At 46.3% G+C, this 23477-nt stretch overlaps 1 protein-coding gene across 5 annotated transcripts in view; it reads right to left on the bottom strand.

Annotated features, from left to right (window-relative positions):
- The window catches only part of LOC147628115 (uncharacterized), a 110943-nt gene that overhangs the window by 61059 nt on the left and 26407 nt on the right, over positions 1-23477 (bottom strand). For 3 of the 5 annotated variants that reach the window (XM_086813134.1, XM_086813136.1, XM_086813135.1), the window contains exons 3-5: positions 1844-2029; positions 986-1050; positions 841-889 (exon numbers count right to left, since the gene is read on the bottom strand). In XM_086813134.1, coding sequence (XP_086669260.1) covers positions 841-889; positions 986-1050; positions 1844-2029 — 300 coding nt within the window. The remainder of the gene's footprint in view (positions 1-840; positions 890-985; positions 1051-1843; positions 2030-23477) is intronic. The other 2 variants (XM_086813138.1, XM_086813139.1) reach the window with 1 other exon arrangement.

The following is a 23477-nucleotide window of genomic DNA, read 5'->3' as shown; positions in this document are numbered from 1 at the left end:
GAGTGTGGCAAAATGACTCCTAGTCATTTTTCATGGGATTAACGCACATAATTAGCCATACTGGTGATAGCTTCTCTGAAACTGAGATTTCACATTTATGTATAATGACGAGTTCGATGAAGGTGGTATGGTTTTTTTTCGTGTCTTGCCAAGAGAAGTTCACTCTCCTTGGGTAAGAGAAGTTCACTCTCCTTGGGTAAGTATGTAGAATTAGAAAACTGATAGAAAATTCAGCAATTTATGCCATAAATCCAATCACAAGTACAATCAGATTTGTAAAGATTGTCTAAAAGTCCCGAGTGATTTAGTTTGATTGAATGTGGAGTTGATTTAGAACTGATCTCTTACAATCTACAACAAGCTATATGGGGGATATGAGCTGTAAGCTTTCTTATATGGACATCTAAGGATCCGTTAAATTGTTCAAATTGTTTTCCACAAGTTCGTTTCTTACTTTCAGATTACTCTAGGCAAGCATCTCACAAGTAAAATTTTATGTGCAATCTCATTCAAAAGCAATTTTAGACTCCTACAAATTGTACTGAAGTTCATACCAAACCCATGATATCAAGCTCACATTACAATAATTTCAGGGTAGAGTTTCAACGAGCAGTAAATTGAGAGGTCAAGAAGTCATACATAACAAGGAACCAGTTCCCATTGTGTCCTATTTCTTAGAAAACCATGAAAGCATAACTTAGTTTTTGGTGCTTACAACATCTCTATAATCCCTCTGCCCTTGTATTACCGTACACATGCATCGACAAAAGAATGCATGCTCAACCAGGGGGTTAAGGATTTCAAGCCACACTTAACTAGTAAAACCATAGAGGAACTCACTTTTCTGTCATTGATGTTGATGAGAGACGTATGCTCCACAGCCTTGTCTCTGCAACATTACAACAGCCACTTTATGTATGAGATCAGTGGCACATAGTCTAGGCGCCTGATATATCATGGATGTAACATGATTTACCCAAAGTACCTTTGAAGAGCATCAATTGAGCAATTCTCTTTTGTGATCACAGAAGGCCTTGCCATGACAATATCCTGCAGCATGAATCATCAGTACATCTTGTGCTTACGCCTAATCATCAACATAACTACACCAAACATTTTTGGTGGTCAGAGAGGGCCTTGCCATGACAATATCCTGCGGCGGCAGAAACTAACGAACAAGACAATTACCTCTTATAGTTACACCTAATCATGAACATATCTATGAGAAATAGTTTTTGTTATCGTGAGCAAGAAATCATGCATGAATATCATAATAATCAAAAAATTGTCGGACATTCATAGAAAGCCAACAAAAGAAGCCCACAGCTTGGGTGTGAATATTTACCATCGTTTAAGCTATGGCTGCCATTGAATTGCTGATATGAACCATGAAATTCTATAACGTGATGGATGGGACACAGGCGAGAGGCTAGCGAATGCATAAGTTTGAGACAAAACGGTGGCAGTTGAAGAGAGAGGGCACAGACAGGCATACTTTGTTGAAATGAAGGGTTGCTTTCATAGCTGAAATTAGATCCAGCCAGCTTGCATGAAGAATTTGAAATTATATCTTGTGAAAGGTTTTTCAATATATGTCGGCTTTCGACTGAACGTTTGTACTACTAAATTGAATATTGCAGAGATGCAAGCAAACAAATATAAAGATGTTGCTGAGCTTGAAACATGGTTGCTTTGATTTTTCAGCCCGCTATACATAAGAATGAGGCTGCACCACTCCTGGGAGGATTGGCCTTCAATAAAAAAATTATGCCACCGCCATGGATGGGCACTTCAATGAGGGTTGAAAGGGAAGCAGAAATCAGGGTGAAGCTTTACTCTGTACCTCCTCCTCATGTTGTTGCCGGGGTACAGCAATTTGAGAGGTATGGTTCGCAATATGCCTGTTGTGCTGACGATGGGTGTGTTGCTTGTGTGCTAATCTGCCACTCCTGCTATGGAGCAGGAGGCCATTGGATGCTTGCATGGGCAACTGTGAGCTGACTTCATGATGTTCAACAATCTCTGTGAACTAAGACAGCAATCAAAGAACCACTAGCATTAATGAGCAAGAATGATGATTATCATTCAGAATTCCTTGCTTTTCTAGCACCTTCATTGTAAGAATATTACCTTCTTATAAATCATTTCAAAGGGAGCTTTCCCTATGAAAGAATGAACTATTACTATTCGCAAACTCCAATAACTTTTTTAAAAAAAACTCCCAGGCTGATTCTACTCAGACACATAAATTGTTAGTGAATCCAAGGTGCTGAATTGGCTCACTCACTCTGCCCGTTCATCTGTGGACGATAAACAGAGGAAAAGTTCAACTTACTGCCTATATTGTTGAAGAGTTGAAGAGAGCTCACCACAACAAATTAGTAGTCCTAAATCCCAATCTCCAACAATAGACTCTAAGCGAGAGCGGATCTCAGAGTGATTAACTATGAACATAGTTAAATACACAATTTATAATGAACACAAGGCTGACACCAACACCACGCTGGGGTCAAAGATGGGCCGACCCCCCCCCCCCTTCTTATATTTTATTACAAAGGAATGTTTGTAAATACAAGCTTGTCAATGATCGAAGGACCATCATGTTTCTATTACAAGTGAACTGATGAAACAAAGGTAAACAAATGTGTCGATGTCCCAATCACAGGCATATCCGAAAACGGAAGGAACCCTTCCACAGAGTACCCTGATTCTCCTTAAGCTCTAATCACAAGCGTATCCATAAAAGGACGGATTTTCCTCATCGAATACCCTGGTTCTTCAAATATCTGAATGACTGGACCACTTAAATAGCCCTGGCACTCTCCGAAGAGCCCAAAGCCAAGCCTTCAAGGGCTTCCAAAAGTTTTCCAAAAACCTGCTACAGGTCTTCTAGAGTCCTCCACAAGGTTTATGGGCAACCCCTTCCGCAATGACCAGCCCCAAATGTGTAGAAAAACAGGGCCTCCTCTTGGGCAGCACAATACAGGTATTTTACAGCCATACGTTGAATAATGAAGCTGTTGTATAGCCACCAATGGAAAAAAGGAGCACTGTACAGCTCTTGGGCAGCCTTCATAAGCTCACACAATCCATGGGCAGCAGCAGTACAACCTTGATGCTCCCAGGCAGTCTTCAGAACATCATACAATCCATGAGCAGCAGAAGTACAACCTTGATGCAATCGGAAACAGCCTGTACAAAATATGGAGTGGACGTTACTGGTCGAACAGCAGAAGAAATAGCTGTAAGAGTGACTGTACAGTAAAGAGAGTGCTGTACAATAGTCAAATACCTCCAAAACAGCAGCCTAGAGCTTTTGAAAAGTAAAACGATGAAGCAAAGAGGCCGACTTTCTCCAAGCAATGAAGGGAGAGCCATCTCTTTCCAAAAACTATCATCCAAAGTCTGTAGAGAACTGGTTGTACCTCTCATAGGTGGGGTAATGCCGCATGGAAGGTGGTGTGCCTGCCCACCCTTATTAAAGAAAGGGCCCACAATAGTGCCCTTCCTTCATAATCCACAAGGGATGCCCTCCCTTAATCCATGCCCTTGGGTTTTTAAAAGTTGTCAACCAAGCTTTAGTGAAGTGTGTAGGTACGTACAGGTATACATTAGCCTACAAAACCTTATACAGGCCTAGGGTAATGCTTATCACCTACAAAACTCATAAGAAACATCCATTAGGCTTCAAACACGGTCATGTACATGTGGCCAACAGATTCTCACATGCCCATGCAACATGATTAATGCATAGACACATTTGACTGGACAATCTCTCATCTTCCCATCTTGTCCTCCAACAATCTGAACTCGGGCACGATCATACATCCCAATGTGATATCTACCCAAACGTGGGATTCCATGGGTATTATACATAGTTGTCAGGTACGATACCGTACGATTCGTACGATACAATACCGTATAGGAAAATACAGTAAGATATTTAAAAATATTTCTTATCGTACGATAAAATACGGTGTTTTAAAAAACTACTTATAAACTTAGGTATTTCCAATTTTGAGATATGGAGTATTTTAAAAAGGAGGGAAGCATCATAGTACATAGGAAGCTCAAACAGCAATAGACAAGCAAAAACTAGACCATTACTCCAATTATGTTTGGGAAAAAAATATCAAAAAAAAATACCCCCCGAAAAGTCCGTACGAGTCCGTACGGTATCGTACCATACGGTATTCTGTACAATATGCCGTCATACATCGTACGGAGAACTTAGGCCATAAAGATTCACACCATATGAATTGCCTTGATGGTTTTGCTGTTGGTGAGAGGCAAGGAGATGGAAAGCTTGAAGACACAAGAAGAATACACACAACAATCGACTTACACACAAGAAGAAGTTGGCACTCACGTTAATGTTTGAGGAAATCCTTTTGCACCTAATGTCAAAAGTTCCCCCCTACATCTAAGGACCAAGGGGTCCAAGTACAAAGTGCCATGTGTACTCCTACATACATACATGTCCACTACAAAATGTGTAAACCTCCTACAAACCCCCCTCTAGTGGAAATGTATATGTACAGAGTAGATCAATCCCCAAATAGTATCAAGCCCAAAGCTTTGCGGAAAGCTTCGAACTTCTCTCATGGAAGCGAGTTGGTAAAGAGATCTCCCGCGTTGTCCTATGATGGATAATAGGATAAGACTGCATGAAGCCTCTCCCGTATGTAATGAACCTCTATGTGCTTGGTCCAAGCATGGAAAACTCAATGATGGATAATAGGATAAGACTGCATGAAGCCTCTCCCGTATGTAATGATAATGAAGCCTCTCCCGTATGTAGCCACTCAGATGAGGACTATTCTCCATCCAAGCCGCTTGCGAAGGCCCACCGTCCGGCTGGGACAGCATCCACCTCAGCAGGTCATCCATGAGGATCATCTCATGGAATGTACAGGGCCTTGCTGGTGCACATTATATACGTTATCGTGGTTGCTTGAGGCAGGAGCTTCAGAGATGCCTGGTTGGGGGCAGTATTGATATTTTGATGATGCAGGAGCACCATTTGGGTGCGAGCAGGATCCGGAGGTATGGTTCGGTGATGCCTGGTAGATGGGACACCTTTTGGTCTGCAGGGTTTGGCCCCTTGGGTGGGCAGGGAGGAGTATGTATGGTCATTGCGGATGTATGGCGGCAGGCCATTGTGGATCGCGGGATCATTGTGCCTGGTAGAGCACAGTATGTCATTCTGAGGACGCATGATGAGCTCTTTGGCGTGCTCAATGTCTATGCGCCCAACCATGCTAGTGCCAGAGCAGAGTTCTGGACCTAGGTTACGGATGCATTGCCAGAGGCCGCACATTGGTGTGTCGGGGGGGACTTCAACATGCTTGAGGACCCGGCCGATAGGGTGGGAGGCAGTCATGTTACAGTGCACGGTACGGAGCTTGCAGCTTGGGAGCGATTTTGCATGACACTGAGGATCACTGATGCATGGCAGCATGAGGCCTTCTCCCGCTCTCAGGACAGTCTTAGTTTCTCTCGGTCGGATCGCCAGCAAGGAGGGACTAATCTATCACGGATTGATCGCTTTTATGTGGGCGACAGGTTAGGGGAGCGAGGGGGCTCCGTTGGCATTCTCGCTGGCACCTCTTCTTCAAACCATGCGGCAGTTATTTTGACACTTGAGGAGAGGACACAGGAGACCAACTTGCAGTTGAGGATCCCAGAGAGGGTACTTACCGATCCTAGTCTCGCTGAGGACATTGAGAGGATATGGCATGATAGTCAGAGCTCTAACCAGGATGGAGCAGGCCAGTGTGCCCAGGGACTCATCGAGCTCAGCTCTTTTTTGCATGCTGCAGCCTTGACACAGCTGGGAGAGACTCGCGAGCGGGAGCGTCGGCTCAGACGTAGCCTTGCTTCGCTTCAGCGCCTTCAGGAGCAGCAGCCTACATGTGAGTGGGTGGCGTCCCAGCTGAGCCAGGCATGCCAGGAGGTTAGAGAGGCAGAGGAGCAGAGACATGAGTTTTACTATCGCCGCCAGGCCTCTCAGTGGATGCAGCTTGGTGATAGAGTGACTGGGGAGTTTTTTGAGATTACTGGGCCCCACCATGCTCGAGCAGGAGTCCGCCAGCTTGGGAGGCCGGACGGATTGGTAGCTACTGAGCCCGAGGAGATCAGAGCCATTGCCACTGGGTTCTATAGAGACCTGCTTGCAGCGGAGCCAGCCACTGAGGCTGGGGATGCTTGCAGACAGACTGTGTGGGCCCATGTGCAGGGGAGGGTCACAGATCGTATGCGTACAGTTCTGGGTGAGCCTCTCTCAGAGGTTGAGCTTGCTGAGGCCTTGAGGGCCCTTCCGCGCCATAGTTGCCCAAGGGAGGACGGATTGATGCCTGCCTTTTTTATGCGCTATTGGGACCTTTTGGGGCCAAGCCTCCGCAGGGGCTTTCAGTATGTTTTGGACACTGGGGTAATGCCACAGAGCTTTTCAGAGGGCTTGATCTTTCTTATCCCCAAGGGGGAGGGAGTATCAGATGATATTCGGCATTGGAGACCTATTACGATCCTCAATACTGTCTACAAGGTCTTAGCAAAGGCCTTGAGTTTGAGGATCCAGCCCTTCCTGGGGGAGTTGATTCATGCTACCCAGACAGGATTCGTCAAGGAGCGTAGTATCCTTGACAACATTTTCACCTTCTGGGAGGCGACGGCCCGAGCTAGATTTCTTGGTGAGGACTTGGTCGTGATGCTTCTCGATTTTGAGAAGGCATACGATAGAGTCGATTGGGGTTTCTTAGAGGGCACTATGCTTCGCCTGGGCTTTAAGCCAGGTTGGATTTGAGGGGTGGCGGCTCTATATTCCACAGCTCGTAGCCAGGTGCTGATTGCAGGAGGACGGGGGCCGAGTTTTGAGTTGACCAGATCAGTCCGTCTCAGGGGTGTCCTCTCGCCCCGTTTCTTTTTCTCTTCTTTGTTGAGGCTATGAGCATGTATCTGACGACAGAGGAGGTTGGTTTGAGAGGACTCCAGCTCCCAGTCCGGGGGGAGGACCTGCTCGATGCTGAGTTTGCTGATGACACGGGTTTATTTTTGCATGGCCAGGAGGCCAATCTTCAACGGGCCGAGCAGTCGCTTGAGGCTGATCAGGAATTTTCTTTGGTCTGGGCGGGATGGTCAGCCAGCCCGGGCAAAGGTTGCTTGGGCAGTTATTACACTTCCGTTGGCCCAGGGAGGCTTGGGCATTATAGATACAGTTGATCAAAGTAGAGCCTTATTGGAAGCTTATTGTTCGGGGGCTGCTTCCAAGCGCTGAGCCTTGGAAAGAGCTTCTTTTGCAGCGGCTGCAGGCTCGGGCTCCCCCAGCAGGGGGCACTTGGGCACCAGAGATACGATGGATCTTCATAGAGATGAGGAGGACAAGCCTTAGTAGAGAATGGGAGGACAGATTTGCCTTGAGCATCCTAAGAGCTTGGGAGTTGCTGAGATCGCGGCTCTCTCAGAGACCTCCTTCTTGTGATGAGGAGCGGGCCAGACAGCCGCTCATCTGGAGCCCATCGGTTCGCACAAAGCAGGGTCATATGCTGGGTTCTCGACCTCGTCTAGCCTGGGGACCATTGGCGGCAGGCCCAGCACGTAGTTTTGGAGACTGGCAGGCCTTCTGCAGTCTCCCAGAGTAGATCCAGGTAGAGAGGCTGAGTCACTTCAGAGGGGGGTTGATTTTGAGGGATGACATTCAGGAGGCACTCACAGAGGAGTGGTTCACGCCTCTCGAGCCCGTGGCCCCACGGTGGATGGGAGCCTTTACTCGGTTGGAGATCCTGATTGCTGTCAGAGCTTGCACTGAGGATGGCAGATGCCTCTACTATGGGCATATGCAGCGCGCCCCTTGGCCCGGCTCCAGTGGGACCCAGGCGAGTACGAGTGGCATGATCCTTATGCATCCCTTGAGGCCACAGAGATCACCTTTTTCCAGTATACTGTTCGGTTGGGGCGACATATTTTGACAGCGAGGAGGATGGTCTCTCCAGCTGCATCGGGGCACTGGCGGCTACAGGGACTCTCTCAGGAGTTCCTAGAGGATTTTTGGACAAGGATCTGGGCTAGTCGACAGGCACGCAGGATCTTGACTTTCCAGTGGTGGCTGGTCGCCCACAGGGGCTCTGCAGTTGGCACCTGGCTTGTCTACAGCGGTCTTCTGGCGGCCTGCGTCCGATGCGGCCACCCTAGGGAGACACAGAGACATTGTCTATGGGACTGCCCTCAGGCGCAGCAGATTTGGCTGTGGATGCTGCGCATTCCGGCCCCCCTTTCTCCAGAGGGTATGTATACGTGGGGTGCTGCTGCTTGGTCGACTTCGTCAGGGCCTGCTATGGGCTATGAGACGAAGCACGACAGCCAGGCCATCAGATTCATTAGGGGCCAGCCTCGCCTTGTTCCTTCACCGGACTTCTCGTCCGCCGGCTGGACACAGCACAGGGATCTACGATGGGAGGTCCTCAGCAGCCTCACCATATGGTTCACCTGGAGGGCCCGGTGCTTCAGGGCCTTTGAGGGGAGACTGGAGCCACCAGCAGAGACTGTTCGGGGAATCTGGCAAGAGTTGATCCACACCCTGCAAGGACAGTATGACTGCATCCGACAGATGAGGCGATCTTGCGGCGCCAGGCCTTTCACACCACTTGGCACAGGCCCCTTCTATACCCTACACGCGGGGTCCCCCCGTTGGCACTATATGCCACCTGTTTGGCTTTTCCCCCCTCCTATTGTATGATATAGCCTCTCAGTTCTTTGTACTGATACTTGTAATTTTCAGCACCTAGGGAGAGTCTCCCTGGCTGCCTTGCTTTGTTCTCTGCTCTGTTTTCTTATGAGCAAAGAGGATCTTTTGTAGCCCTACGGGCGTTTTTATATAACTAATGAAAGGATCTTTTCTCGGAAAAAAAAAAAAGTAAACCTATGGATACAATCTGGAAATCTTTCCTAGGGTCCTTGATGAGACACTTCTTACCCACAAACTCAACATGCATACCCTGCTTGGCAATAGAAGACACTGACACTAAGTTCTTCTTTATGATGACTGGCACATACACCACATCATTCATGCAACTCTACTTCCCATTGGCCAATACCAAAGGCACCTTGCCTATACCTTTAACAAGATATGTTGAGTGATTTGCACAATAGACATTACGATGACCTAAAACACATCCCATAGATCTGGAAACATCACTCCTAGATGTTATGTGACAGGTGTCTACGTACCAAATAGGAGAACTCTTCTCAAAAGCACCACTGAGAGATACATCACTGGATACAGAAGCATCACTGTTGACCTCTTCCATGGTCAAAAACACCCAATCATCATCCACAAGGTTAGCTGAATTTTCTTGCTTGCGAGGCCTCGGATGCATCAGCTACATTACCAGATTCCTTCGCCGTATCCTCCTCCTTGTCCTTTTCTTGAGCTATCCTTTTACGACACGCATTGACATAGTGTCCAAGCTTGTGGAAAAAGTGGCATTTACCCTTCTTTTTCTTAAAAGCTTCACCCTTGGCTGAAGTATCACCCTTAGAAGATGGAGTCAACCTTGGACTTCCCTGTCTTTCACTGCAAAAGCATGTTCACCACCATGAGTACAGTAAGCCCTTGTTTGCTCCTCTTGTAAGAGCAAGCCCACAAGCTCATCAAAAGTCACTAGATCTCTACGACCTCTCATTGAGAGATTAAGAGATGTATGAAAACCAAGGCAAGAAGGTGGCAAAGAATTCAGAGTATTAGTAATAACAAGCTACCTGTCTGGTATGACTTCATCAATGTCCAGCAGTTGTTCCCTCAAATCCTTGACCTAGATGAGATGCTCTATCATTGAATCTCCCTCATGCATCTCAAGAATATGCAACCCGTTCTTCATTCCTCGTTTGATACATGTTATCCAAAGTGTCCCACACTCGTTTAGCAGATCTACATGACCATATGTGTGGCATGATAGATCTCTTGATAGATCTCTTGATAGACAATGCTATCAAGGACATCGCCTGTGCATCACGGGAATCCCTTTGCTCCTAAGTAGAAGGAGGGCCTGCAACCTATGCATCAACTCCTATAACACTTTGCGCTGCATTTCTAGGAGGTGTAGCTGGGTGAATTGCTGGTGGGCGTGTCTTCACCAGACACGATATCCCACAACCCTTTGTCTACCAACACATTCCGAATCATAAAACTCCATAACGTAGTAGGTTCCATCCAACTTGTTCTCCTGGGTGAGCACCCCAAATACATTAGTGACTCTCTTAATGCTCACAAAATCCAAAACTCAAGTTTAGTACTAGTGGATAGTGAAGGCTTGTGGCTTCTGGTGCTACATGGCGCAACATGCAGAGAGACAAAACGAGAGAGAAAATGATGCTCAAGTGAATGCATGACTAAATTGGTTGATTAGATTGGTTGATTTTAAAATGAAGTACAAGCCCATGTATATAAAGGCCTTTCCCAATAACAAACCTTTTGACTTTATTTAATGCATCCACCCTAAGAGTCGATTCACATGCCGACACACACACATACTGTAACTATTTGGCCTCCTAGCTCTATTTCACATGATGAAATCCATGCCCGAACACCAGATAGGTGAAAGAAGACATGGGGACAGGGCCCATAAGGTTTGATTAAGAAAAAGCACCATTCTTGGTCAAAAAGCACGAAAAAGCAAAAAGCCAAACAGGGTTGACCGCGAGCCAAGGACACCATTGGAAAGAGGAGACTGGGCCATACCAAAAAGCTAAAAGGCGCTTTCTCAAAAAGCAGCTCCACGGCCAAAAAGCAAGGCCCTGAAGTTGTAAAAGCACAAATCAAGAACTTTGGCTATCATTAATAATATTTAATAAAAACGCAAAAGCATCACTTTTTGGCAAAAAGCAAGGCTTCCCCAAGTATAAGAGAAGCATGAGCCTCTCTTGAGCATCAAGTTGAAGAAGAACCTCTTCATCACGTTGCCATCTTCGTTGAAGCGTGGAGATTATCTTCTTCATCATTATCTATGAACCAAATCATGGAGTTTTTCATCATTATCTATGAACCAAATCATGGAGTTTTTCATCGTTGCCATGATTTGAGAGCGCCTCCAGCAACTACAGTGCCACATCATCATCTTTTTGTACGACTATACGGATCCGTACAGCTACATGGAATGTATGGGAAAAAAATTTCCAAAAACCTAAAACTGCTCAAAAAACCCTAAAAATAGCTTTTTGGAGGTTTTTATTGCCCGAAACCATTAAAACAGGTTTTATATCAGTTTTCTTGCCAGAAAGAGCTTTTCTAGGGTTTTCATCATCGACATGACTATAGGAGTTGTGGAGATTATTCATGGGATGAGCGAGTGGATTTAGAGCTTGGACATGGAACTTGGCCATAGAGCTTGGACATGGAACATGAAGCTTGGACATGGAAGCTTGAACTTGAGCATAGACATGAAGAACTTGGACATAGAGCTTGGGCATGAAGCTTGGATATGAATATGGAACACAAAGCTTAGACATGGAGCTTGGATTTTGGACTTGGACTTGGACTAAGATTTGGATTCATTGGACTTGGGATCCATTGGATTTGGATATTGGATCTCATACTAGCCCGGTGAGAGATACTTGTGGGTCATCCCCGTGGTGTGCTCAACATTAGAGATCTCGTGCCTCGACATCGACATCGACATCGACATCAACTTGGATATCCTACATCGGCATATCTGTTTGTTTTGTATTCATTGATTGTATTGATCGTGGCCAGTGTGCCCGTGCATTGTTCCTGAAAAAATTTCTGAAAGGAGGCGGGGCATGTTCCCCGCTCAATGTGTACTGTGCAAGATCCCTATTCCCTTCTATCTCTCCTCTCTCTATATATCTTTATCTCTTGGACACGTGGTTGAGTCTGTCACTACACGCCTCGTTGGGCTTACACATACACTTATCTCTCTATAAGAGAGTGTATACACACACATGAAGCTCCGATTTTCCAACAAACTTCCTTCGGAGCGAAGGCGATATTTTATGACGTGGCCTTCATACTTATGGTGATTTGGGCTCACTCGCACCACATGATACAAAAGATCACAATGGCCATACCTGATGTGATATAACAGATTACAATCAAGCCTGCAAATGGAGCTTAACCACACATAAGATTCCTCAACCCTTCTAGACTATCCCCCCGACACAAAACAGGGTAGTCATGGAAGTTACGAAGTCTTTTATAGCACAAGGTGATACAAACATTTAGGCGGAAAAACATAACACACACTCAAGCTTATTTTGGGGACATCTCAGGTAGAGAAACTAACTCAATCGGCTTTCATCAGAGACAGTGGCATGTAGACCCCTCACCGGCCTCGATAGGGGAGGATTGTTCTTGGAGACTCTGGGCTTGGGACAGCAAGCCCCTTATTCGCCTTCAGTGGGACCCAGGTGAGTGGTTTTGGCGAGACCCCTATTCGGCCCCTACCAGCCCGGCCATCCCCTTTTTTCAGTACACCGCGAGGCTGGGGCGGCGGATTCAGAGACACAGGATAGCGAGCACCCCGGCAGCGGCCGAGCATTGGCGGCGACAGGGGCTCTCCCCTGCCTTTCTTAGGGACTTCTGGCAGCGCCTTTGGGCCAGCTTCCGGCCCCGGAAGGTGACGCTTTTTCTCTGGCTCACAGCGCATAGGGGACTGGCTGTGGGGGCTTGGCTAGCCTTTGGCAGACACCCAGCGTCCTGCCCTCGGTGCGACCATGCACAGGAGTCACAGCGGCACTGCTTATGGGACTGCCCACAGGCACAGCAGGTCTGGCAGCGCGCTCTCAGGATGGTTTTTGCAGGTTCTCCAGGGGAGATGTTGGTGACATGGGGTGCGGTGGCTTGGGCCACGGACAGCGGCCCTGCACTTGGATATGAGGACGTTCCTGGCAGTGTGACCATCCAGGTCTCTGATAGGGCGATGGCTGTGGTTCCGACGCCAGACTTCTCTTCGGCAGCCTCACTGGAGGGGGTCGGGCAGAGATGGGAGATGATCAGCAGCATGACGGCCTGGCACATATGGAGAGCCCGATGCAGGGAGGCCATTGATCATCAGACGACTCCACCGGCGGAGGTCATACAGGCTCTCTGGGTGGACATCATTCACACCTTGAGAGGACACTGGGGGAAACTCCAGGGTGACTCGGATCGCATGAGAGGGCGCCGCAAGGCTTTCCTCCGCACTTGGCAGCCTGGCCCTTTCCTCACCGCGAGGGACGAGGATGTCGCTTGGCACTATCGGCCGCCAGTTTGGCTCTTCTCACCTCCTTCATGTATTACTAGGTAGCCCCCCCCAGAGAGCGGCCAGCCACGGGGGGGAGCTCAGGTGTTCATTGTGTTTTATCCCTCCTTGCGAGGTGAGCTTTGTAGCCATATGGCGTTTTCTCAGTAACTAATAGAAGGATCTTTTTTCCACAAAAAAAAAAAAAAAAAAAAAAAAAAAAAAAAAAAAAGAGAAACTAACTCAAACACATAAAGAGCTAGAAATGGGCTAGAAAGCCTAGTCTGTATCTATCTCTTTAAGAGATAGATCAAAGAGTTCAGCAAAAAGAGCTTTATTAGGTGCTGTTGTAGAAGTCTCTGGCATCCTCCTCTTAATCTGCCTCATCTGCCACCAAGTTTGCATGGTTTTTCTCTTGTTCCTTGGCCATTCTCTTGAAACACTGGCCTTCAGTATGTTCAAGCTTTCGGCAATATGTACACTTCACTGCCTTGCCTGTGAATTTCCTTCTTTCTTTTGACAAGAAGCTTTTCTCAATGTTGAGGACCACTGTGTTTTGGTCCTGTAACCTCCTGTCTTCATCAAGGACTGCTCTCATGCTGTCATAAGTCATCTCTCTAGACACTCTAAGTATAGAGAGCACTTCTTTGAACTTGTCTATGTCCTCAAGACTACAGAAGAGGACAGCCTTCTTGTCGTCTTCATCAATGTTGGCAACGAGGGCACCAAGTTGTAATAAACAACCAATAGTGCTCAAGTGTTCTTGAGGTGAGTGCTCCTCCTTCATTTTTAATGTATAGTATTTTTGTTTTAAGAACACTTTGGAGTTACTAAATTTATTGCCAAAGAGATTTTCCAGCTTGTTCCATACCTCCCTTGTAGTTTTGTCAAAGTCAATGTGACGTATCAAATTATCTACTAAACCCAAGCCAATATGGGCAAGTGCTTTGTCATTGTGGTCCACCCATGCTTTGACATCTCGAGAAGTGGCAGCTCCCTCGGGTTTCTCATTTGCTCCTTTGACTATGTTCCACAGGCCATCTCTCATGAGGATCAGTCTTACTTTGGTTTGCCATGTTGGGAAATTTTATCCAGAGAATTTCTAGAAAGTGATAACTGGTCTAGGAAAATCAGTGAACTAGTGGTAGCCTGGTAGGTCTTCAAATGCAGGTAAACGAGCAGCAGCAGAGAGAACTTGGCTGACCACACCAGAGGCGAGGAGGGCACGAAAGCAGATCAGTGAACAAAGGGAAAGGTAGCAAAATATGAACTAAGTAACACACACCTGTCCTTTAAGGGTGAGCAGGCTGAAGATGCCTGAAGCGGCGAAGGAGCTCGACGATGGCGGGAGAAGACAATAGCTTTGTGCTTGGAGAGAGCAGTCGAACGGCGGCTCGCGAACGACAACAAGACGGAAAGTAGCATGGAGCAGACCTAAAATCAGCGTGAGAAGATAAGGCGACCCGACAGTGGCCGACAACGAAAAAAAAATATCTCCAGGTGAAGGCATGCAGCAAAAAAATCTTCAGACAAGGCCAAAAATTGGGGGTAGCCGGGTACGGCAAGTGGACGCCAAGCTCCGCAGGCGGCTCAATCGGGGTCCTTGCCCCCTGGTCTGCCTAGCCGGCTGAGCAGTGGCACTCAGCTCAGCCCGGCAGGCACCCTATCGTAGGGTCTGCCAGGCGGGCGGCGCAAATGGGTGGAGGCGGTGGCACATGGGCGGGGCTGATCAAGCGACTACCAAACGGAAGCGCAACTATCAACGACAGCAACGAGTGCACTGATACCACTGAAAGCTTGTGGCTGCTGGTGCTACATGGCATAGCATGCAGAGAAACAGAACGAGAGAGAAAATGATGCTCAAGTGTATGCATGACTGAATTGGTTGATTTTAAAATGAAGTACATGTCCATGTATATAAATACCTTTCCCAATACCAAACCTTTTGACCTTTTTTAATGCATGCTTATCCACCCTAAGAGACAATTCACATGCCGACACACACACATGCACTTATCTCTCTATAAGAGAGTGTACACACACACATGAAGCTCCAATTTCCCAACAGATAGACCACATGTCTTGGATCATGGAAGTCCCTTTGGAGAGGCTAAAGAAGCCAGGAGGTGTGTTAATCCCTGTTGTTTAAGCCCTTCCTCTACTCTCTAATCAACTAAGAAATCCTTCCAAAAGGTAATGGTTAAGCTAGGAAGTTTGAACAACCCTCTTCTATAATCATGCTCAATCACTCTCACTCAAGCAAGAAGGCATGCACACTCCATACACACTCCAAAAGGTAATGGTTAAGCTAGGAAGTTTGAACAACCCTCTTCTATAATCATGCTCAATCACTCTCACTCAAGCAAGAAAGCATGCACACTCCATACACACTATCGACACATGCAAGCATGCACATTACAATCAAATAAGCAAGAAGGCAAGAGGTCAAGAGAAGAAGAAAGCTTTGCACTTAAGAAATGATAGAATTCTCCCTATTCACATTATCAAAAGTTGTATATATACAGTTGCTAGTACCTTATGAAAGGGTTCACACACACCGGGACTTACACATTTGACCCTAACTTGACGACACGCCCAACACGACACGACATATTACATCCTACAGGAGGGTTACATATTAGTACGAGAAGGCAAACACTAACATGTACCACATGTGCACAACTCTAACTGCCCCTTGGCGGTACAATCCTCACTCGTCCAAGGGCTCACAAAATGCCTGGTGTCTAGCCTTAAGACCTTGTACTTGAGTTGGTGTACTATGTCCACGGCATTCAAGTGTGGGATGCATGTGACATCCCCCCTTGCTTAGCTTGACGACAGGGTCAATAATGTCATTGAATAAACCACCTTTCAAGTCTGCTACAAGCTGCTCCCACCCACAAGTGGCCATGCCATCCACGATGTGGACTTGGGACCACGACTGCCACCACACAATAGCATCAACAATGAGTTGACAATTAGCCAATGAAGCCTTTTCATGATTTGTCCTAATAGCTACATCAAAGCAAGCCTCGAACTAGTGAATCCTTATTGTAAAGCGGAGGGATCAAGTTTAATGTCATACTTACTAAAGGTGACCTTTTTGGAAAAAAGGTTTCTAGTCCTCAAGCAAGTACAGGTGATCTGGATCTCACTAAGGACTCCCTGTGTCTGCAGTCTCTAGAAGAAAAAGTCCCAAGCATCTCTCATCCACGAAGTCCATGATCCTGGAAAGTGGTTCGGACCCAGCTCGGAAGAGGCAATGGAACCTCTCCCAAATCTCATAGTATACAGGGCATCAGCATATGTAATGATCCTCTGTTTCACGCTCTGTGTGACAAAGCTGGCATATCCTGTCCTCTGGTGCAGCCGCCGTGGGGCCCATATCTGGCAGTCTCCACTCTCAGCTGGTGGGACAAGGTGCGAATCTGGCCGATCGCACATCTCACCCCAAAAGCTAGGTGTGTGTCCATGTAGCGTGGGCGGATGATGAAACCATCCTCTATCAAGCATAGGAGGTGATCTATGTAGAAGGCCATCTTCGTCCCCAGCGGACGACTAGGTGAACTCCGTGTCCTCTGAGTATCCAATCTAACAATGTCCTTCCTAATAACCCTGTTCCGCTCTGTGCGGCTGAGAGCAAATGACGGGGCCTCTATGTTGTACTAGAACAGGGGGAGTGCCTCCATCTGCATGTGCATGCCAAACCAAGTGCCTACCTACGCATACCAGCACTTTGTATCTCGCTCAAGGGTCAGCTTTCTCAAGGACTCCATGGCTAGCCGGGAATATCTATCTAGTCTAGTGGAAGCTCCCATAGCCTGTGCCAGTATGTCACTGTCTGGAATAGAGCCTCTGTCACTATCGGTGCAGCCCCCATCTCTGCTCGCACAATCACATGTAGCACTCATGGCTTGCTCCTAATCATGCGCGAGATCATCGCCACTAAGGGCCTCTCCATCGGCTTCCACCCATCATATACCTCCTCTGTATCGGTCTCAGCCGGCTCTCTCCTATGTCTCCTCCTCTGGTATAACCTGGGACCCCAGATGGGGGCACCATATAGTAGTGCAGGTGTAACTAGAGTATCAAATAGCCAAAGCTTCGTCCTCAGCTCTTGAAATTGTATCTGTGAGCATTTCCTCTCTAGCGAACCAAGGGCTGCATATCCCCTCATCAATCTAGCTTCGGCCGTCTTCTGCATCGAGAATTGAGGTCCAGTAAAAGTGATCCCAAGGTATACATATGAGGTAACATACTCCACAGGCTCTCGACTGTATGTAAATTGTGTTGCAGATCTACCTATCTGTTGTGGGGAGGTGTTAAAGATCATGACCTTCGAAGGTTCACAGTGAGGTCTTGGTCCTTGCAAAAGGCCTGTAATACAAGAGGATCAGTATCAAGACTCCTGCTAAATTATGTGATCCGAGATCTCGTCAATGTATAGACCAAATAGAGTAGGAGACAAGGGGCAGCCCTGCTTCACCCCGATAGTGCTATGTATGATCTCTAAGTCACCTCCTAGAGCCCGTACTCTACCTGTGACTGACTCATAGAGTGTAATGATCTCCCAAAGCATCTCTGCTCGCACTCCCATATCCTGTAGTCTCCTCATCGGTCTAGCCCTTGGGACAGTATCAAAAGCTTTGCAGAAATCCACAAAGCAGTAGTATATCCGATGCTCATGAGCTCTCCCCTCCTCAATGATCCCCCGTGGTGTAAAGATATGATCTAGTGTGGAGCACCCTCTCCTGAAGCCTGCCTGCCCCGGTGCTATAAGTCTCTGCTCCTCGGACCATCTACTAAGCTCATGCTCCAAAATCGAACCATAAATCTTGGCCAAGGTGTGACCAATCATGATAGTCCTATAGTTGTTGGGGTCCATGGGGTCACCTGCTTTCAAGATAGGTACAATAGTATTCGATGACCAACTGGCGAGGAAGCCCTCACATAGAGCCCTGTTAAACATGTGAACCAGTAAAGGGGCTAGTGTGTCCCTAGCATGAGAGAAATGTTCGGTGAGGAGTCCATCATGATCCTGTGCTCTCCTAGTCTACATCCTGTCAATAGCATCTCTCACCATGCTTAGGTGAAAGAAGGAAGAGTGTGGGGGACGAGGTTCGGATGGATGGGGGAGAGGTGGCTGCTCGGGGGCATGGTAGAGAGAGGTGGCATAGGTGTGCCAGGTGCTGGGTGAAGTAATCGGAGTTGGAAGGCAATGATCTTGGAAGATCCTCCAGGCCTCCTTACAGTCCCTCCCAAGAAATAGTTAGTATAGCTCCTGCTCAAGCATGGCTAGGTAGGCGCTCTTCTTCCTCCGTGTGAGACATCGGAAGATCGATCACTCGTGCCTGCTCGTCGCAATGGTGGATCCTAGCGCCACCTCCCGACGTAAATGGGCTTGGGTATCACGACATTCCTCGTTGTACCAACTATTCTATGGGACAATCCCTCCTGGTGATGTAGGGTGGCTCTACAGTGCGGGAAGGTGGCTGCAAAGCGGACGTATAGAGGGTGGTTGCGAGTTGTGTGGTAAGCTCATCAAGTGGGATGTGGGGGTCGAGGTCGGAGAGGATGCGGTAGACGTGATTAGAATAGATGGAAGAGGTCTCTCTGGGAAGTAGTATCTCCGGCGCTGATGGGGCAAAGAAGGTGGTTGGGTGGTGTATCGGCATGTGAGGGGGAAGGCCAAGTATGCATGGTCGGCTGCAACACCAATGGGGTGAGGCAAGATGATAAACTCTGGAATGAGTGGGATCAAAGAGAGGGATCCCATTAGATATTCCACTGCACTAGCTCCATGTCCGAAGGGGTAGGAGGTGAAGGAGTTGGATGGCTGTGGACGGTGAACAGACTTCCATCTGTATCCCCACCTTTGGAAGCCTACTCCCCTGGCACTGATGTGTCTCTATGTATAAGACCAAGCCTCTCCCTCTAAATGTCTCCTTAAACAGACCTGCATTGGTCCTCAAGACGCCATTGCAATTCTAAACCGCAATCTCTAGCTTGGTCTCATAGGTCTCGCACCGTCATTGGCCACATCGTTTGGTGATGAGCACCCTCCCATCTCTGTACACTGCCCATTTCCCTACCTTCCATGCATCCAAGATGCGTGGCATGCACTCCTTCTTGTGTGCCACCTGTGCTAGTGTGAGATCGTCTTCAAGGTAAGTCTTTTCTCCTTTTAGTGCCTGCGTTTTGGTAAGGAATGCTTGCCTCGCCTCCAACCCCGCAAACTTGAGGATGAGCAGGTTCCTTGGTGTGGTGTCTTTGGCCACCCTCCATGCCTCGACGAAGGGGTATCAAAGATTTCCATCTTTCTGCATAGTGCTATGGCGTCCTCTTTCGGTGAGGCTCCTTCCTTCCATCCCACCACTCTCACATTCAATGTCCTAATCTTCCTTCTTTTCTCCTCTTCGAGTGTGTCATTGATGATGTTTGGTGATGATAGTGGGTTCCGTTGCTTCTTGGCAACCTCAATCCAGCTGCCCGCTTCTTCCACTTGTTTTTGTGTCTTCTTAATCATCTCAGCCCATGTGGTTGCCTCGTTTGCCTTCTTCTCCTCTTGCTCCTGGAGGGTCTTCATTTGCTCTCTAAGTGTATTCAGCTCGTCATTGAGGGATGGCTGAATTTTTCCTCCATCGAATTGAGTATGTGCCCTCAAGGTCTCATTTTCCACTTTAAGGGTGGCGACTTGGGCCTCCAGCACCGTGATTAGTGAGGCATGGTGGCTGGTTTTTGCATCCAACATTTGGACCATTTCCTCCTGCATCTTGCTGAGCTGAGTTGCCGTGTGTACCTGCATGTCTGTCTTCCACCTATCCATCTCCTCTTGCGTGGAGGCACGCAACCCATGCATAAGGTCATCACTATCCTTGTTCTCCCCGAGCTTCTTTTGTAGGTCCTCAATGTCCGTATCCTGCATTTTGCATACTTCTCTCATGGTGGTCAGGCATGTTTTGATCTGGGGGTCGCTGATCTTCTATGTGCTTGCTTGCCCACATCGAGCTGTATTTCCTCTCCTTCTCACCTCTAATCCTTGTTTCTGGCAAGCTGTCCATGTTGGACTGAAGGGGTCCCCTTTCTAGTACTGATTCTGGCCCACAACTCGTGGCCCCCATAGGTGGTTCAAAACATGTTAAAACTGTAATTGATGATGAAATAGCTGACTTTTGTGAATGATGAGTTTGATGAAGTAGATAAGGGATGTTCAGAAGAAGAGGTTCTGCCTAGGAAAAAAGCACGACGTGATTGGAATGAAGGGTGGGTGAGGATTTATGATTGGGCTTATTTTGATAAGAAGTAGGTCGTGTGTTTTGCAAATTTTGCAAGCAAGATAGAAATTCCAAGAGTGATTTTGGTAAAATAGGTTCCAAAGATATTCAAATAAGCGGCCTTTTTGATCATGCAAGATCTGATACTCACAAGTTTGCCTATTCATCTAGTACAAGTAAGGTCAATATTGCAGATGCACTAAGTAGTTTGAAGGATAAAGCCGATCTCGCCACATCAAACCTTTTGCTGCCACATACCACGTGGCTAAGGAGGATCTTGCTTTCAGTAAGTATGCATCAGTTTTGCAGTTGCTCTCCTTATATGGCTGCTCTTCACTTCAGTAGATATGTATTATAACGATAAGTAATGGATCACCTTTGTTCGATATATTAGTGAGTCCTTGATGAAAGTCTTCTTCAAAGATTAAAAGAATCACTGTTTTTCAGCATCATGATGGATGAATCTACAGATATTCAACTTAAGCAGCACTTAATCGTTTATGCGTCATTCTTAGAAAATCATGAACCAGTTACAATTTTTGGTGGATTATTAGAGATTGATAGCGGAACATCATCTAATTTATACAACATAACCATGAAGTTCATGTCCACCTGAGGTCTTGATATTCAAAAAATGGTTTGTTTTGGTTCAAATGGTACATCAAAAATGATTGGATGCCATAATGGTTTGTCTGCACGTTTGAAAAGAGATTATCCTTTCATGATTAACATTCATTGTGTTGCACATCGAGCAAGCTTGTGTGTGTCTGATGCAGTAGAATTCATGCACGCATCTAAATTTTGTGCAATTTTAGAATCTCTACATATAAGTAGGAATCTATAAGGTGAGATGGTTGAGTAGACACAGTGTGGTTCATAAGGTTTGTGAGTCTTTTGAGGCTTTGCTAGAGTTTGCAAAAATAGAGAATAAGTCTCTTTTCGATATGATTTCAAAGTTTGAATTCATATATAATATTCAGTTCATGGCTAATATTCTAGAGAGGCTCGCAACATTAAGTACGGTATTTCAACAAAATTATGTTGATGTAACAACGATTGTTGGCTTTATTGAGGTTGAGATGCAGGCTTTGGAGATGTATTTCGTGTTGGATCGTGACGTCGATGTAAATGCTTCAGTACTTGATAGACATAGTTACCAAATCATCCCAGACTATGGACCTCTTGATGGACAACTTTATGCCTTACATTCATCTGTTCGAGGTAACATGTACAGAAGCATCAAAATTTAAGAAAGAGAGAGAGGGATCTGACTTGGATAGATCAATTTTGTTTCAAAAGTCTTTTGTTGCCTCAATTATTGAGAATTTGAGGAAAAGATTTTTTTATAATCATGTTTTGAGGTGTTTTAAAGCTTTAGCTCCTAGTTTTCCTGTGGAAAAAGAGTTCAAAAACTATGGCCATTCTGAGATTGACGAGCTAGCATCTTTTTATGGAGAAGAGAAGGTGAGAGTAAATGGTGAAGTTTTGGAGGCATGATAAGTAGAGACCTAACAAAGAAAGAATATCCCTACTTCAAGCTACAAGCTGCCAATGAGTGGAAGGGATGGAGTTTAAGAAACACATGGGTTACAATAGAGAGAAATGACACAATGAAAGAAAAATATCCCAAGCTACTACGATTGGCAGGAATTGCTACAATTCAATGTTGTAGCACTACATCATGTGAGAGGCGATTTAGTGTTCAAAATCTCATCAAGACTACGTTGAGAAATCACTTGAGCACAAGAAATGTCCATGCTTTAATGTGCATAACAATTGAGGGACCAAGTTTAGTCAACTTTGATTTTCAAGCGGTGATTCACATGTGAAAGATGAGAGCAAAGACAAGCCGACACATTTTCGGTGATTCAGCAAGATTAAAACCTTAACCCACATCATGTTATCTCTTTTTAACTTATTTATGTTACTCAAATTTTCATACATGTATTTTTATTCTTTATTTTTCACATTTCAACAAATGTTGATATCCGTCACTCTTGCAAAGCTCTCTGTTTATTGTACTTTGCTATGTTTGGTCAAGTCTTTTTTCCCCTATTGATAGTCTAGGAAATCAAGTATGAATACAGCTTCATGGAAGTTTTTTTGAGTTAATTGTAATTTAGCTTGTTATGTGTTTACTCGGGTAGGATGTGAGAATGTTTCTCTCATAAAATCAAATTAACTATTTGGCCAATGATGATCATATCTCATACTCAACTATCATGGAAGTTGAGTGAGATTGGATAGATTCTAATACTAAAACATCACCTCTCTCTCTCTCTCTCTCTCTCTCTCTCTCTCTCTCTCTTATGGCACTGGATGGAGTTAGACATAGATCTGCATAGCATGCTTGTACTACCCCTTTAGCATACAGAGATGCATCTTGCCTTAGCACTCCATCCACATCCCCACCCCCCTTATATTGTTTGTATATGGGCTCCACCGATCCATGATGATTCACAGTGGTATCCAGACACATGCACACTTTTTCTTTTGTTTCTTTTCTTCCGATGACCGGAAGAACACAGTTGTATTATTTTTTGTCTCATAGGCCGACTTTGGCCTCTCGTAGACGTTAATATATCTTTCTTTCTTTCTTTCTCTCTCTCTCTCTTCGCTTCTCTCTCTGCTGTTCGCTTCCTTCTCTGTCTTCGCCCCCTTTCCCCACCCGTCCTCTCTCTCTTCGCTTCTCTCTCTACTGTTCGCTTCCTTCTATGTCTTCGCCCCCTTTCCCCACCCGCCCTCTCTCTCTGAGCCTTCTCTGTTGTTCGCTTCCTTCTCTATCTTCACCCCTTTTCCCCACCCGCCCTCTCTCTTCACTTCTCTCTCTGTTGTTCGCTTCCTTCTCTGTCTTCACCCCCTTTCCCCACCCGCCCTCTCTCTTCGCTTCTCTCTCTGCGCCTTCTCCGTTGTTCGCTTCCTTCTCTGTCTTCGCCCCTTTTCCCCACCCGCCCTCTCTCTCTCTCTCTGT

The sequence above is a fragment of the Cibotium barometz genome, chromosome 19 (genome assembly GCF_041138505.1).
Source record: "Cibotium barometz isolate CiBa-2024 chromosome 19, ASM4113850v1, whole genome shotgun sequence".
NCBI classification, from domain to species: domain Eukaryota; kingdom Viridiplantae; phylum Streptophyta; class Polypodiopsida; order Cyatheales; family Cibotiaceae; genus Cibotium; species Cibotium barometz.
This window is presented reverse-complemented; position numbering and strand designations above follow the sequence as displayed.